The sequence below is a fragment of the Zootermopsis nevadensis genome, unplaced genomic scaffold, assembly GCF_977971745.1.
Source record: "Zootermopsis nevadensis isolate Lab colony 2312 unplaced genomic scaffold, Znev_1.0 Znev_ptg000018l, whole genome shotgun sequence".
NCBI classification, from domain to species: Eukaryota; Metazoa; Arthropoda; class Insecta; order Blattodea; family Termopsidae; genus Zootermopsis; species Zootermopsis nevadensis.
In genome coordinates this window covers 5,624,508-5,643,057 of record NW_028259150.1, presented here as the reverse complement: position 1 = coordinate 5,643,057, position 18,550 = coordinate 5,624,508, and the positions used below count along the sequence as shown (strand labels likewise).

Sequence of the window (18,550 nt, the reverse complement as noted above, 5' to 3'; positions counted from 1 at the left end):
AACATAAAGTTACAAACTTATATTTTGCCAGTCAATGTAAACATATCTAAACAAGGTTGGTAAGTTGTATTGTGTAAGTATACAAAAGTTCCAAAGGCACTTTTTATACATGTAATGGATGGCAGCATAATCTTTTCAGCTGAAAGTTGCAGCAGATAGACAAGACATGCCAATAAGGCATTCTTTGTTTACACTGAGGCATAAAGAACACTTGAGAAGTATAAGTAATAAACATAGCAACTCAATCATGAATCCAGTTTTGAATGTCATTGTGGTTCCTGTTCAAACTAGAAAACACTGAAGGTTTAAATATCTAGTGTTCTTCCAGCTTCTGTCATAAGTCAGTATAAACCTCTAAAACCATTTTTTTAAATTGTTATTTCAAGTATTTAATAGAAATGGTATAAAATTATTTGGATTCTGAAAGTCTTGAAAGTATTACCTTTCCCAGCTCTTATACAAGATATAAATGCCATACTCTGAAGGTTAAATACTTGAGAACTTTGAGACTTTTGCGTAACTAAAGCACTCGCCACATCCTTCATCCCCAGTCGGCTTCTACTTTCCTTCATTTGCATCATTCTGGGTAATAGGTTATGAAACATAGTGGGAAGTTATATAAATTTCACTTCAGGTTTGTATATCTTGTCCTGATCAAAGGCAGAGTGTTCATGTTAGCCAGGCTAACTCCATTAATGTGAATACTCCACCCCTAGTCCTGATGGATGCCTTTTAGAGTTCTACATTGGAGCTTTGTTAGCAAACTGAATTTGTCCATCAACCAATTCAGCTGTGGACATAAAATTATTGCTGATCAAGTATTTTTGTTGAAATATTATGTGAATAACACAAGTCTTTGAAAAAATTTGCAGCTTTTATGATAACTAACTAACTAGATGGCTTACCGAACCCGAAGGTTCATCACCGAATTAACCAAAGCCCTCCACCAGACCCTGTCCTGGGCCAAAAAAATACAGTCTCCTTCAACTTCTATGTCCCATAGATCCCGCCTGACATTATCCTCCCATCTACGTCTAGGTCTCCCCAGCGGGCTCTTCCCCTCAGGCTTCCCAACCAATACCCGGTGCACACCTCTTGTCCCATCCATGCTCACTACATGCCCCGCCCATCTCATTCTCGACTTAATCACCCTGACAATACTGGGGGAGGAGTACAGATTTTTAAGTTCGTCATTATGCAGTTTTCTCCATGTCCCATCGTCTTCTCTCCTAGGCCCAAATATCCTCCTCAACACCCTGTTCTCAAACACCTGCAATCTGTGTTCCTCCCTCTGAGTGAGAGACCATGTTTTGCTTTTATGATAGTAAGTTTCAATACAGGATTAAGATATTTTTGCAGAAGTGTTCCTATGGATCAGATTCATTCCATGTTTCTATTATACATTCACACACAGCCAGTAGTCTGACATAACATTGAGTATGCACAGAAAGATACAAAAATCTTCACTTCTGAATGTTACACACAGTTGCCTGTAGACTGAGTAGCTATGAATTTGCATAATCATACACCTAGAATCCCCTTTTGTATATATATAACCCACAGTAGGGGTCAGAGAGCTGCATTCAGTTTCACAGCTTTAATCTCTCCTGCACTCATCGTTGTAATGGATGTGTCAGTAATGCTAGGATTGTAAGCTGAGTTACCAGACTGTATACACATTGGACTTTTAATAGTTTTTACTGTTCACTGTTACACAGTATTGTTTTCTTTTCTACTGTTACCAACTTTGTTCATGTTAATACAGTCTTGTGTACGAGTCAGTCTCATTAGTTTATATAACAATGTGACTGAAAAGTGACAACATGCAGAGGAGAGAAAGTGTATGACAGAGTGGGAAGAGATTTCACATATTTTCTGTGGATTCAGATCTGTTGGCCACACTATACTTCACCTATCTTTGGCTCTAATACTTTTCAAACAGCTGTTTTATGGTGCTCTAAATCTTTTTTTTCTCTCTCTCATCACAGTGTGCTAGGGTTTTTTTTTGTGGGGGGATACTAAATATTGCTGCAGCTCTCCATACAGGTAGTAGTTTGTTTATTTATTTGTGGTTCTATTTAATTACATTGTCAGTAACTCTGATTATATAGCATTGAATAACAGGATTAATGAATAATTAATTTGAAAAAATATAAAAGGAAGTAGTGTTTGGCCAAGTATGAAGTACTACTGTGGCATATATTCAGTTGATAACAGGTTAAAATCCCAACAAGTGTCAGCTCTGATAATGTTTTTGTAATTTTTCTGAGTACCTTGAAGTGAACATTGGAGAGGTTTTGAAAATAAGTTGCTACCTATCACCTTTTTCCTGTTCATAATTAATTTAATTTTTTACATTATAAATTTCAATTTAAAAATATGTATCTGAATTTTTCATAATTGTTGTATTGATTCTGCAACATACTTAACTCCATTTTTAATGAGACTGCCTTGGACCCAAGAGAAAGGAAGTAACAGAGGAATGAAGAAACAAGAAATTTTACAATTTACATCCTTCACCTAAGGTCAGTGAAATCAAGAATATAATGGAATGCACAAAGTGCATACAAAATTTTGGCCAGAATACATTAATATAATAGTAACAGGCATGGATGGGAGGATAATATCAACATTAATAAATACAGAAATATACTGTGATGATGTGAATTGAATTGGATTGTATCAGACTTTTGTAAACATGGTGATGAACCATGAGGCTCCATAACTGAATTTCTTGACTTACTGAACAACTATCATTGTTTCCCTAAAGGTTTGTGACAGTGCTTGATTCATTGTAGAAACATTATTTTTAACATTGTTCACTATCTGAGGTTTATAGACAGCGAACAATGTTCAACATAGTGTTTCAATAATGAATAACTATCATCTGTTCTAGAAAGACTGTCCTATAGCTGTAGTTTACTTTTTTTCTCCTATCATACTGTTATTAAATTTTGCTATATTTATTATGACATGAAATGAATCTTATTATTAATGTGATGATTTTACATATTATTAGGTATATATGTGATTAATGTAAATCTGCTGTTACATGTCTGATGATACAAATGAAATATATACATGGCTCAGGTAAGGGTTCACATGCAAAATTTTGTGATCCCAGTGATGAACAGCAGGGAATTTCTTCACCAACTGCTCAAGGGAAATGGTAGCATAACTGTCATATACAGGAGGAGCACACTTTAATAATAAATTGCCTGCCACTGTAATGTAAATGAATACATTGCAAAGTTGCACTTCTTCATAGTTATATGTGGCTGCAATGACTTGTCAAAAAAGTGAACTTCCTTGTAGATTATCTTTGATTTGTGAAATCAGAAAAATTTTGAGTGTACCAAGATGCACAACTTCATTGACTTTGTTTCCAACAAATGGTCAGTTCCCAAATCAAAATGGATCAGTTTCTTGTCCTCAATCAACAAACTTACTCCAATTGTTCCAGCTACCTTTACTAACAAATATATTTTCAAATTATAGTGGTATGCAATTGGTTATGTGTAATGACATCATAAATTTACATGTCTTGAAAATTAAAAAGTTGCATTCTGCTTATCCTGTTTGTTAATATACTTTACTAACATTGTGTTGTGTACATATAATAATAATGATGATGATAATATTAATAATTGTTTTATGTGATTATACACTCAATATTTTAAGGGATATATTATATCTGTATGCGATAGTTATACTTCCATTTTATGTAAACTCCTTGGTAGCGTGCAGTCCTATGTTATACCTCTCAAGTATATAAATAGAAATTTTCATAGTAACATTTTCCCTCATTGTGTACATAGCAGTATTTTTCCAGTTGTAATAATAACAAAATATCAATGAAGTAAGGAGTTGCATTTCTTTCTCTCTTTGTTTTTCTCCCTGTACTTTCCAATTAGGATGTGGCTGCTCATTTCACATGCAACCCATTTTCTCTACTCATAAGACTAGAATCAGGCTTACTGAAGTCCATAACTACTGATGCCACATTTTTCATCCTTAGATGACACACAATTGCAGTTTTTACTGAGCAGGCTACCTGAAGTGACACCATAATTAACTTGTATCCAGGAGACACCCATTTTGAATCTCAGCCAGAATAGTAGGTATCCAGGCCAAGATTTTTCATGCTTCTGCTAGTCCCTTCTGGATAATGCTGGGATAGTTTCTCAGACTGTTCTTTAACACTACTATCCTAAGTTATTTTGAAACCACTCATGATACATAATCACTTCATCTGATGCAGTATCATAAGACCTATGATCAAAGCATGTATATGTAGTGATAACTACACTTGGGTGTGGGAGGTGCTTTATTCAAATCTATGCCAGAATATTTAGATCACAACACCTTTCAGATCCTTACATATTCACCACTCTTAGTCATCTGACTGTGTAACCTCTATAGTTGAAAAAGCATCCTTAAATAATCTAAGAATAAGTCACATTGCCTTTGAGTCAATCAAAATGTTTTTGCTCTCCCCTTGCTGGTTATTACTTTTTTCTTACATTTTAATGAATGTAATTAAAATGTAACAATAATACTGAAACATGCTGTATATGATGCTCATAAAATCAATATTATATGAAGCCTTTTTGCAGTGTTTTGGTGGCACTGAATAAATAATTGAGAGTTACTAAGCATCGCATGATGAAAGGCACTAAATGACAAGAACTGAATCAGCAATTCTCTCTCAATCACAACTGAATTGCTGGTAGGAAGTAAAAAATAATAAATCAATTTCTAACATACATTAAATCACAAGGAAGCCAAATGAATACTAAAGCTTTCCCCATCCATGTAAATGAGAAACGTTTATATATTATGTATATTATTTTGATCAATCCTTTGTCTTGGTTTTCAAAGAACAGGTCTCTACTATGGATTCTTTTTCACTTCTGCTCGTCTGTCCTCATTGCCTGTACCTTTTGTTGCCATTCTTTTCATACAGATACATTTGCAATATAAAAATTATTCTCCTTTTTGTAGCCACTGATATACCTAAATACTTTGCTACAAGAGACTGTATAGTATACAGCCACTGCTCATGATAAATTGAAACTACACAGATGATTTTTGTTGAATATCTTGTATCATTTAGATGATTCCTAGTTTTTATACCATTTATCATTTAACAGCAGTACTTCAAATCACGCATGTCAGATGAGAAGTTAAGATGATCACCAGTGGTGACCAGTAAAGATAGATGTAATAGATAAGATCTATTTGAAGATATTATCTTGGCATTTTGCAGAAATAAATTGCATTACCATAGGCAGTAAACAAAAAATTTATTAATCAATTTAACCTGTTAAATGTTTTAGCCAAAATTATTGAACTTTTAACGTTGAATAACATTTATAAAATCACGGTACACTCAACGGAAACTTAAGATGTAAGGTAACGCTGGTGTGTAACTTCTTCAAATGCCAATAACTCGAGACCTATGAAAGATGGAAAATATAAACCTATATGTAAATTAAAGAGTAAATAAAGGGCTTTTTCTACATGATGTTTACTTTATTCTATAATGCATATTTTACACATTGTTGAAATAATTACCCAAAACATGTAATAACTGTACCCTCATTCCTTAACTTCAACCGCATGCCACGTCTAAAGCGTGAGAGTTAGATCAGGACATATTGCGAGTGAAATACGTAAATAAACACGAGCTTTTCAAATTTGCAAACAGATTTCAGCTATCTCTTACGGTTTATGAGTTTTGGTCATTTATTTGGTAACAAAGAACGGTTCTAGAGTGTGTGTTGTGTACATGACTCAACACATAGATAAGCTGTCGTCGGTGATGTCAAGTATAGATAAGATGTAAAGGTATGCATTAATGTGTAAATAAAATTTTATTTCAGTACAAATATACTTTTGCAGTTAAACGTTATTCAACGTTAACTAGGGAACCGTGGTTCCACTGTCAATTTTTTTTTCTAAAATATAGGAGGCAAGAATTTTATTAAATTGTAAGCCTCAGAAGGTATTCAATTTTTAAACAAAGAGCAGCTAATATATTTTCTCATATGAAGTAAAAAGAAGTGTATGAAAATATATGTTTGTCTTCTTCTGTAAATTAATTTCCTCTCCATCTTAAGATGTTAAATTAAGTTATGAGAAGCCATATGAGGATCTCCAATTTAAGGAGTAATTTCAGGATGGAAGACTGAAAAGATGTAGAAGTACTTTTATAAAGTTGCTGTTAATTGATCTCATTCTTCCATCCCTCCTCTGCCATAACTTCTGAGAAATTGTTTTAATTAAAGATTTTAAAAAACTAACATGTAGGGAAAGTAATCTTGATAAAACTAGAAACATTACACTGATATTATGAATATGGACTCCTAAAGTACTACCGTTATAATAATATTAAGGTTTAAAACAAAATCTTTGCTCAAAGTGCATGAAATAAACATATTATAGGGAGGTCACTTCAGCCTGCCCAAACATTATTTCTGAAACTTCTTAATGGATATAAATTAATTTGCCCATATAATCCTTACTTTATATGAAATTCAAATCAAATCTTGCATTATCTCAAAATGGGCTCTTTGTACAATAGTTGCTATAGGATGTAATGTTTAGGTGTGATCAAGATTTATAACTTTTGTTTGAAACATGTTTTGATGTGGCAGACATTTAACTAAATACAAGCAAAGATAAAATTTTATTTGTTAATATGATTTAACTTTGCACCAGTAGATTAGTTTATGCAATAAATGATCAAGGTCAGAGAGGTATGTAAAATTTCACAAGATTAATTTGGAAATCATGAGTACTCCACTGGAATACTGCCCCATTTAAACTTGTTTAATAATTTGTGTGTTCTGTAATAGATTATACACAAATATCTTTAGTTATTATAATTAATTGTGTTTTTAAATGTAATAGTGAGAAAATGTGTCATACTTTTAATGTATTGTACATTTAAACAGTCGATTATGCATATTTTTAAAATGAAAAATGTGTAGGCTATACAGATGGGCAAACTGCCAATTCTGTGGACATAGGAGGGAGGAGGTGACTTCTCAAGAAGCCCCACAGCAGCCAGTTGGGGCAATACAGTACATGGCTGTTATTCTGAAGGGTTGGTTGGGGGTAAGGGAGACAACAAGATGAAGCCCTGCAAAGCAACAGATTCAGGAAAATATTCACCTATAGTCACTGCATGCATGACTGGATATCAGATTTCAGAGTGAGATGTGTAGAGTTAACTGCAAAATCATATCATTAGTTTTAGTTAGCACTTCGGTAAAAATTAATTTGGAAAAATATGTTATCTGCATAATAATAATTTTAAATTAAAAATTTATACTTTAAATATGATACATGTAATAGTTACCAAGATATTAGAGAGTAAAATATGCATGGCAGAAATCTGAAGAAATTGATGGAAACTTCTGTTTTCTGAAACCATTGTTTCCTTAATTTTTAAATTCTTAATCTTTGCTTCTTTTTACTTTGACTGTAGAACATTACATATAATCAAATTCTGATACAATTTTTGGTAGTGACATAACTTGGCACAAAATCTAGGCTGGCCATTTACAATACCATGTACCACTTTCCTTAACCATCAGTAACCCTAAACTGAGGGAAACTATTTTTAAATGAAGCCTTAATTCAAGAAATATTGAATAGAATTTTTCTGAATTATGTAGAGCAATGTTGTTTTATAAATGGCTAAATAACGTTTCCTGTTTTAGAAATTATTATGTCATTACACAGTATATTCAGAATCTGAAGTGGTAAACCAAAGTTCTACATCAGTACTTTTATGTTAGTCCTTTGGTATGACACACATACATACACTAATGTGTGGCTGAGAAAGTTCTAAAGAGCATTCTTTCCTTGCCCTTTTCACACTTTTTAACAAAGTCTAGCAATAGTAATGTATGAAAAATAAATATAAGAAAACAAACTAGTTTCAGTAATCTGCATGAAATGTTATAATAGATAAAGGAAAAAATTACATAAATGTCAAACTTAAAAAAGAAACGTCATTGAAGATATTTTGTGTGGCTTCATAGCACCGTGATTTATACCTTACCAAGCAGTGCAGCTGCGCAGTGTGGTCAATAATGTTTAACTCCCTTTCCATACCCACTCAAACTGTTTTCACCCCTGGTTCCCCTCCCCCATTTACAGTTGTCAGCAGCATCAACATCCAAGGGGAAAATTCAGGAAGAAAACCAAACTTCAAAGTGCAGTATGAAATATTAGTTTCTCTTTGCTGTGGATAAACAGCCAACAGTGTGAACCTCATTGTCAGAAAAATTAAATCACATCTTTCAAATAGTTTTGTCTAGTACAGATCTGAAAAAAAATTCTTGTGTGATATAACAGTAATGTACTTTTGTTTATCTGAAAATGTCTATACAAATAGCATTATTTATGCTAACCATAACTGGTAGTAACATATTTCTAACTTAAGTTAGTTTAAAAATTTGTTTAGAGAAAAAATAACATTCAAAATGTATAGTGAACCGTTTTTCTAAGGTTATCTATAGACAGACAGAAATATCACAAAAATTGAGTTTCTGGAACTTAAATTTAGCTTGAACTATGGAAATAAAACCTCTAGTGGACATGACAGAACTTCAGAACATCAGAATGCCAACCACCATTTCTAGTGGCAACTGTGCTGGCTATTCCATCACTGGACTGCTCAACTCACTGTCAGCAAGTTCTGGAGGTGGAGACCCTTTGGTATCAGCAGCAGGTCTCCTCTCCACTGGGGGACCTCTGCCTCCATCCACCATAGCATCATCTGTGTCAACACCACTCATCACACCATTTGCTTCACCACCAAAATTCAGTAAGCCATTATTGTCCAGTCTCTATTTAATCCTTTCTGGTCCAATATCAAACAGAAATCAGCATATTAATATCACTGACCAAAAATGTTTAAGAGTTTAAGATAATACAGCTTACAGAAGTTATTGTTCTTGCTCATTCCATAAATGGCAATCTGTAACAACATGGCAGATACACAAACTTGTGGGGTGGTGTGACGTAGTACCACTTGAACATTATAATACTATGAGGCTGCCAGCTGACTTCAGGGTTTAACAGTTTAGGTGTAATACTGCTGCAACACAGCAACCAGCTGGGCTACATATAATCCATCAAAATAATATAATTAAAATAAAACCAATTATATTTTTCTGAGGCCCCTCTTAATGTGAAGCCTTAAGATGTAGTGCCTTATTTAGATTATGCATAAATCTGGCTCTGGTGATAATTAATGAACCATTAGATGTAAGCACATGAACTGTGGTATGGACATAGATCATAAACATATTGACAAATGTATGAAATATTATTTTCAAATTAATTATATACATAGTGACATTGAAGCTTTGAAGTTATGTCCAACAAATTTAATGTACAGATAAAAAGCTCTTCCAGTATTAACAACATTCTGTAATAAATTTAGAAATGCTAGCAAAAATAAAAAGATTACCCAGGTGGGATGCAGTCATTACCACTTATATCCAAGCCCAGAACACTAAATCATAAACTAAATTGTATTTCATTGTTAGATTACAAATTTTAATTACCCAAGTATAACATTTACAACATAACAAATTTGTAGGACTAGAATTAAATGCACCACGAAAGCACGCTTTGTGAGTTGTGCTTAAAATTCCTTGTTTCCAATTAATGGCCTTGGCAGAGCTTGTAATCTAGAAAGTAATATTCCTTTACTTGTATGTGATGCAGGATATTGGACAATACCATTGAATGTAACTTGAGTAAGTTTATTTTAAGCAGAAAGGTGCCAGTATAATGTACTATCATGTATTGCCAGAAAAAGCATATATATGAAATTCATATATTTGTGATATATGCTTCAGTAAACTTCTTTATCCCATTTCATGGTGAGAATAGTCTGAAAAATTAAGTAGCTATTTCATGAAATAATCATAGTGATTAAATATCCCTTTTGGTAAATTCAGGAAATGTTGGTAAAGGTACAGATAAAGAACTGATTAATTTAACAGTGTGATGCACAAAACAACTATTTATAAATTACAGTACGTTATTAAGAAAAGTAAGAAATAACATTTGTTTGTGATATCTATTTGCTTTCTTTTCTGGATGAGAAGCTCAAAATTCTCTGACCCTAAATTTAAAGTTTAAATCTCAGAATGCAATTACTGTCCTCCAGAAATGTTAATCACAACTTATACAAATTTTCACAATTTTGTGTTGTGGAATTTTCATTAAAGTAAAAAAAGTCCGTAAAATTGCATGTTACTTACCTAAATATTAACCATCAATTACGAATATGTATGCATATATGGTAAAATTTTCACTCATACAGAGACTCATCTTTTTGTTTCCATCTTTATCACTATGTGGGAATGTGAGATGCTGGCTGGTGAGTGGTTCTCTTATGCAAGTATATTACAACCTGTGGCTCAATTTAATGGAGATTCCATACGTCTGAAAGATGTTTACAGTGAAACCACTTTATTTAGCATGATATTACAGTAACCATCAGAAGCTGAGTCACCTCCATCATCCAAGCACATTTCACAGTGACATAACACTTGGTGTCTAAACTGAAACACAAATTTTTGATGAATATTAAACTTAAGCAGAGAAACACCAGGATTGAAACAGGCCACCCTTAAAGGCCTAACTCCATGATGGAATGTGATGATGAAACAGAAAATGCAATACACATCACAAGTAATTGACCTGTTAGTCTGGCCATACAGTCATAGTTTTAAACACCATGCTTCCAAGAAATCACAGAATCACGAAGGAAGAAACAAAGAACACATTTTAAAGGAAAATCACTATCACATAGTTCTCCATCTACATTTTGTATCTGCTGGCTCATGACATACAAAACAGTGCTACTTATATTCTATACGAAAGGTAACACAGCCACATACCTCTTTGATACACTTTCTATAAGAGATGTGTGATGTTGCTGCTTGCTGAACTGAAACTAACTTCAAAACCTTAACCCTCCTCACTTCTTTCATCATGAAGTCACATTTCTAAACACATTAAAATTCCCACCCTGCTCCATGTTTCTTGCTTCTGTACACCCCTTCACAAACTCCATTACCTACACTCAGGCACCAATATAGTTAGTGCAACCTAATAATGATCTAAGCTAATTAGAAGTTGTTCCCCAGAGGAGGGGATGAAGGGATGAGGTGTTGAAACTCGATCATGCACTTCTTCAAGCCTGCCCAGCTTCATCTCTATTACAGGACAACTAAAACCCCTTTCCACTGCATGAACTGTTCATTCAATTTGTCAGCTTCAGCAAGTTCTAATAAAATAAAGAGTCTCCTTCTCTTCCTCTCAAAACCAAGCTATCTAATTCAATTTTTCCACAAATGTGGTTAAAGGAATGGGAAAACAAAATGGAAATTCAATAATTTTTTCTATTTCAGCAGCTGCTCAGCATAAATTGGATAATTCAGTTCTTCATATTATTTTTATTAACACGCTGTGTATCATATTTTACAACATGGATTCTTTAAAGTATATCATGGCAATACTCATTCTTCAAATTTTTTAAGTCTCAGGTTTGAATTTTGACCTGAAGAGTAACTATTCTGGTTGAGGTTTTTCATTATTTTCGCAAGTTTCTCCAGGAAAATTGGATGTAACACGACCACTTCATTCCATGACGTTTCCAATGCATTATTCACAGCCATCCTATCATTGATGATACATAACCTATGCAGCTGATACAATATTGTTAAACAAAAGCAAGAAACAAAAACCCTTCATTATTTCTTAAACTGTGTGAAATGATGCTTTCATATCTTCAACTTGCAAATGTACTTAAATTCATGGTAACAGAACCTAAGATTCAGCACTACTAATTTCAAAGCCCACCGCTGGGCACTTTTCCTAAGATATGCTTTAATATTATCCTCCCACTTCCTTTACATTATGAACAAAGCCCAAGTAAATAACAGGAATAAATAAGACTTATTTCCCTTCTGCTCAAGACTTCATAACGGTTACAGACTGATGCTCAAAATACAGAATGCATTTATTTTTTATTAATTTTAAGCAGTAAAATAGAATGCATGACTTGCAAATTGAATCTTCCCAATGGACTAATATAATAGGAACACAAATATACAACCAAAAATATGTCTAGCATGTGCCCAGTAAGGAGAAAAAAAAACTAATTTGTGTGTGACAGTACCCATAAGCATGATTCCAGAATGATAAAATAGGAATTAGAATGTCTTTTTAGCAGAATATGAAATCATGAGGTCTAAACCACAATGGAAACTTTATAATTTTATGCACTCACAAAGTTTTAACTTTTACAAAAGTAAAGGACCCATTCTGACCATGTATAACTGAATCTAAGACCCTCTGAATGAGAACTCAAGTGTCTTACTGAAAAGCCATTGAGTCCCTCATTAATTTAACATAAATACATGTATTAAACTAAAAACTAATTTTGTGCATATTTTTACTTTTTGTACAGTTCATTTTTGTGTACAGATTACAGTGATGCTATATTAGGGAATGCACCATCAACATCACTAGCATTACTGTCTTCACCTGGGTCTCCCCTAAGTTTGCCAGGTCTAGGAGGAACACCTCCCACCTCTGGAAGTCCCATCAAGAGAAAACAACGCAGATACAGGTAAACATCAGTATAAATTTTAATATAAAGCAAGAAAACCTCCAAAATATAATCTTAAAATGAAGCATCCTGTTCTGTAATGAGGTATGTAATAGCCATCTACACAGCAAAATAGTGAAGGAAAATTTTCAGATGCTAATTAATGTTAATTATATAACTTCTCATACATTAGACATTGTAGGACTTACTTATTCATTTCATAACATAATTTTTCTTCACTGGTCAGTCTTATGGTTTTACACATCTCTCCAATTTGGCTTTAATATGCCTCTCCAACCTGAAATAATCTTATATTAGCAGTTTCTAATAAGCTTTAAAATATACAAAAAAAATAGGCAAATTTTGCCTAATATTGATCTTTTAAGTCCAACTTTTCTTGTGATTTTCATCTTAGTTAAATTTTAAAACATTTTATTCTGCATAATGGCATTTTTGTCTTTTATTTATCAGTGCTTTTAAGAACATAATTAAATGCCACTCCATCATGAATTCTGTTAGTCTTCATGTACCGACCAAACTCATTACATACTTTTCCATTTTTATTGTTGCCAATGTTTCATGATTTAGTCCTTCAGCTAGATGTTCCACTTCAGTTTTTTTTATATAAAGTATAATACTGTTTCGCTAGAAGACACCTTTCCTCTGTGTGATCCTATTTAGTTTACTATTATTAAAATATAATTTTTTATATTATTTTTTGTATTTTGATGCTTGCCTTTGCTATTGGCAAGTACTCTAATACAGGAGTTGAATCACATTTCATCATCATTGACATTGTTGGTGATTGCATTTTTGTTATTGTAAATACAACTATTCTATACAACATCACTTGATGATAACATATTTACCTACTCATTGAAATAGGACAACATTTAGTAACTTTCAACTGGAAGAACTGGAAAGAGCATTTCACAAGACTCATTATCCTGATGTGTTCTTCAGGGAAGAATTGGCCCTGAGGATAGATTTGACAGAAGCAAGAGTGCAGGTGAGTACTAACTGACCTGGAATCTTATTAATGATGTCATATCATCTTCATACTTGATTCAGAGGATAGAAATTCCTACTTAATCCCAACTCTCCACATTTTTATATATTCTGACAAGAACTGAGAAGTAAGTCATGGCTATGCATGCTTCCTTATTGAAAGATATGTCACTTTTCAAACATGGTATATTTTGGTGCCCAAAAGAAGCAATGCCCATGCCATGGATTGAAATGTACTGTACTGTACTGTAGTTACTATACTGCAGTAATCAGGGAGATCTTAAGAATCCACTTGAAAATAAATTTGGCCCTATGCCTAAGAATTACACCAAGGAGACATATAAGGGGCATACAATGTTGCTTCAATCCCTGAAAATAAGCCTCTGGTACCAATTGCAAGTGAATTTTATAATAATAAATATATTCATTCTATCCATGTATGATCTGAACCTTTCACGGCAGCTAAGTATAATGAATTCTTCTTGGGCTACCAGCCATGTAAGGTGGTTTAATGAAGAAAACACCGTTTCAAGAACCACTTTCACTGGTGTTTTCTTCATCAAACCACCTTACATGGCTGGTGGCCTGAGAAGAATTCATTATATTCATTTAATCCTTGTTTATATTTTTTTTATTTCTGCTTTAGTTCTCACTTGCAATATATGTGACTTAGTAATACTTTGCTTTAAGGTATGGTTCCAGAACCGCCGTGCCAAGTGGCGCAAACAGGAGAAGCTGGCAGCAAAACACCAACAGACAGTACACAGTAATGCCCAGTTGGTTCAAGGACTTGTTTCAATACCAGGCAAGTCTGTAATATAAAATACCAACTGAAAACAAAACTACAATGTATTGAAAGATCTATTTTTACATTTTTATTCTAATCACACGTACAGTTTGTGATGTTGGTGCTGTGGAAAGCTCTCAAAAGTATGTCTAGGCATTAAAGTCAATAAAGAAGAAATTTGTATATTTTAGAAATTCCACTGAAGGACTACTTTGGTAATTTGGGAATAAAGTTATCTGTTGGACTGTCTGAGGTAAAATATGGAAACTTCAATGAAAAATACAGTTAATTTCATATAGAATCTGAAAGTAAACAATTGTGTGAGAAAATTTTAAGATGAAACTTTCTCTTTTTTTCTCTCTCTGCAAAAGTATTTTGACTGAATGTCTTGGCTGAGTAGAAAACACTTGTTTGTTTTCTTCTTCCAAGAAAGTCCATGTCTGAATCACACTGTGGGAGTTTTCATGGCTTTCTTCAGTCCCTCCAGGTTACAGCTGAGATATCTTAACAAAGGCCAAGTCCACTTCTTCCCAATTCATTATTCACATCCTTCCTTTCCATATAACATATTCAGATAAAAAAGCATTGTTAAATAAAATAAGGAACTAAATACAATATTATATGCAAATAAATCACATAAATAGCAAGCAATACCTTACATGATGTTTTTATCTGAAACCAACTACAGTCTCCTCTCATTATATGTCTCATAAAATAAGAAGTGTCCATAATATAATGTGTTTTGTTATTCTACAGTGATGGACACAGTCTTTTGTATCATACATACTCTGGCCAACCTGTTCTTTTTATGTACAGTGTCAAGTCCAGGGAACCTAAGTTTGGAATCACCACTGTTATCACCATCACAATCACTCACTACTGCATCAAGTACTGCTACCACTTTAACTCTTGGTGAGTCATTTTAACATTTTATTAAAAAATGTTTGTGTATTTCGTTATTACATAGCTATACCATGCTTATTTTTTACATAGTATCCAAAGAACTTCATTGAAGGAAAGAATAATCACACTGATTACTTGACACTGGGCATAAAAAATGTCATTCATAAAATGAAATGAAATTGTCACAAAACATACATACATTCTCAATATTACAGCTTTTAGTAAAAATGTTATAACTACGATGAATTTTGAGACCCAATTTGGTTAAAATGCTTCCATCTGTATACAGACAAGACACAATGTTATCTAGTGAAAATTAAATAACATACAATCATTCTCTGTACATTTTTCTTGCAATCACAACAAAAAGTTTTAAAAATACACTCATTAACTTCGTGATGGCTGTCTGCCTATCCACATGCAGCAACTAGAACACTGCTGAAAAGACTTCATGAAATTTGTGTATATTCCAATTGTTAAAATCTGACAATAATGGACACTAGATGAAGACCTACATGCATATCTGTGTGCATCTTGAGTGAAACCAGCTTCATGCTTATCAGAATGAACAATTTTTTAAACAAAAGTTATAGAGAAGAATGAAACACATTTTATGCCAAATACTTTTTTGTAACTCTCACAGTTTTTGAGATAATTAAACAAAAGGGATTTTATGTTGTGTTATTAACTCATGAATCATTGGGGAGATTCAGATTAAATTTTATGCCTGTCCATTCTTGTGCCTATGTGATCATCTGCCTAGCCTATTTTATACTACTTACAACAGAGCATACAAAATAGTATTCATAAATTGCAATCTAATCAGTACCAGAGCAAATTTACCAGACTTGTTACACTATGCAAATATTTCCTACTTGTTATTTATATGCCTGACATTTTTACACTGTTCTAAAACAGTGATGAAACATAACCTGAAAGATTTTTATAGTTACTGTGTCTGTACTTTTCAACACAGTCAAATTCATACAAATTCTGTGTACTGTTCATTGTCTGTTGTAATTTCCATTTGCTGCAGTCAGCAAACCAAAATATTCATAACTCTAGTTCTCTTCTTGTTTTAGTAGACATCCACATGTGCACCATTTGTTTGCTCAAAGAAAATTTAAGTGATGCTGTAACTCCAGCCATGTTTCCAGACAAGACTACATTCCATATTTCTGGTCATGTCATTCAGCTTTTGGTAATATCCATCCACATATGAGGGACACAAAACCTGCAGGTAACAAAGTGTACAAATGTACAACGCTTAATGTGTAGTGTGGCTTGGTGCATGAGCTAATTTTATTCCTTAAAAAACTATGACAATTGGTTTATATACGATCCAGTTATTTGCTTTTCCTCACTTTTATCTCCCTAATATATTTTTCAACAACATACTGTTTTACCACAATCAAGTCTTAGCATCCAGCATTCCTGATAAATCCTGGAGCAGATGGATTAGTAGATACAGAATAATATGACAGTATCCACATTCCCTTTCATTATTAAATATGTTTTCTGAGATGTTGAGCCTTCTTTGAGCATCAAATGATGGATATGTTATAAGTTGTGTTTCAATAAAAACAAAACCAGAGTGCCACATTTTTAAATTGTCTTATAACTTACAGGTATTATGTACTGTGCATACTTTTTCAGGCACTTCAAAATTCACATTTAATTATACTTATACAAAGCGACATAACATGACAACTTTATAATCACCACTAAAGAACAAAAGAATAATCATGCTCAATACCTCCAATGAACTCATTTACTGTTTCAGGAAGTAGCCCTTTGGGTTCTTTCAGTCCTGGTGCAGGCGGGTCAACAGTTTCTACCTCTCCTGGATCAGGGGGACTATTTCTTGGTATGGACTGGGGAGGCTTCTCCCCGTATCACCTGCCACCTACAGGACACAAACCTCTTGACTCTGGAGATTTGGATGCTGACTTACTTAGATTGAAGCCCCCCGTTTCCAGAGAGCAACACTCTCCATCCCTACCACCACTTCTAACACCTGAATAAAGTATTTAATGCAATTACAAGTATTTCTGTTTGACATTCATTAAACCCATACTTAATATAAGCTGCATTTTATAGTACATAACATAAAAACACCATACTTCTTTGGCAAATAAAAGGTCATCCAAAATGTTTCCTTACATGTTCTAACACACATTAATAATAACTTGAGTGGCATCTTATGTACTATAATATACCAAATTATGTTGGTACTCATAATAAATCCATATGTAAACATAGTCTTGCACAGTTATTAATGCTGGATTAAAACACTTCTCCAGACAATTAAGTGTGTTGAAAGCTACTGAAAAATGTCATCATGTCTCATGGGAAATCATACTGTTTACTGTAATTTTCATGTAGCCCCTTACTATCAACAAACTGCAGCCTTATTGTAAAGTACATCCATCTTCAGTCTAGCTCTCATCACTGATAGGTCCACTGCTGCCACCTTTATCTGCTGTCAATTCCATGCAGTAATCTGTACAGTTAATGCATCATATAAATTACCTCATATCACTGATGCAAATGCTAATCAATAAGTTTCTGTACCTATTGCCCTGACTGAAGGAAGATTATTTTTAATTTACTTCTTCTCTTTCATTTCCTTGGTTTTCTCATTCTCCAAGTCATAATTCCTAATCTTCTGTTACTATCAACCATACATACCCTCCATTATATGCATCACTGTCAAATTAGCACCAGTGTTCCCTTTATTACATATGCATTTTAACTCTTTGGCTAAAGGACCAAACCAATGCAAAGGGTAACAAAATAAAGTGTGGAGAAATGTATGTTAAGTGAGACTTTAACCATGATACCAGTGTCTGAGTAGCCTATGATTGTGCAGCTACCAGATTCAGAAACCATAACAGCACTTAATCAGGGTGCCCTGTTGCTTTACTGACTGCTGGGGTGGTGCCATGGCACTTAATTTAAAAGCAATAATGTCATACATAGGTGGAGGCATAGCTAAATGGCAGGAGGGGCTTACTCACCCATTAAAATATAAGATATAAAGTACTGCCTTCTAGAAACTTAGACAAATTATATAGTATAAAAATCAGACAGAATTTAAAATTACCACCCTAACACTGGAGGCAGCAAGGACCACTGAAACATTGGTAAACTTCTACCCAACTACCTGGCACTACAAACCAGAAGACAGCCATCTTCGTACT

General features: G+C 33.5%; 1 protein-coding gene across 3 annotated transcripts; it reads left to right on the top strand.

The window, feature by feature from the left end:
• The first annotated feature begins 36 nt into the window (after positions 1-36).
• On the top strand, positions 37-17,608 carry LOC110837435 (uncharacterized). Of its 3 annotated transcripts, none has more exons than XM_087351188.1 (7): positions 37-8,842; positions 12,526-12,670; positions 13,535-13,658; positions 14,348-14,462; positions 15,261-15,356; positions 16,433-16,587; positions 17,131-17,266. In XM_087351188.1, the coding sequence occupies exons 1-6, from the start codon at positions 8,590-8,592 to the stop codon at positions 16,567-16,569; spliced, it is 870 nt and encodes a 289-aa protein (XP_087207314.1). In that variant the 5' UTR covers positions 37-8,589; the 3' UTR covers positions 16,570-16,587; positions 17,131-17,266. The 3 variants fall into 3 exon arrangements, with proteins under 3 accessions (XP_087207314.1, XP_087207313.1, XP_021935236.1); XM_087351187.1 differs by having other exon boundaries at positions 16,430-16,587; XM_022079544.2 differs by lacking the exon at positions 16,433-16,587 and having other exon boundaries at positions 17,131-17,608.
• The last annotated feature ends 942 nt before the right edge of the window (positions 17,609-18,550 follow it).

Coding starts and splice junctions, on each gene's coding strand:
- LOC110837435 (XM_022079544.2), top strand. CDS start 8,590: ATGGAAATAAAACCTCTAGTGGACATGACAGAACTTCAGAACATCAGA. Junction 12,671..13,534: donor AGAAAACAACGCAGATACAG/GTAAACATCAGT, acceptor TCATTGAAATAG/GACAACATTTAGTAACTTTC. Junction 14,463..15,260: donor AGGACTTGTTTCAATACCAG/GCAAGTCTGTAA, acceptor TTTTATGTACAG/TGTCAAGTCCAGGGAACCTA.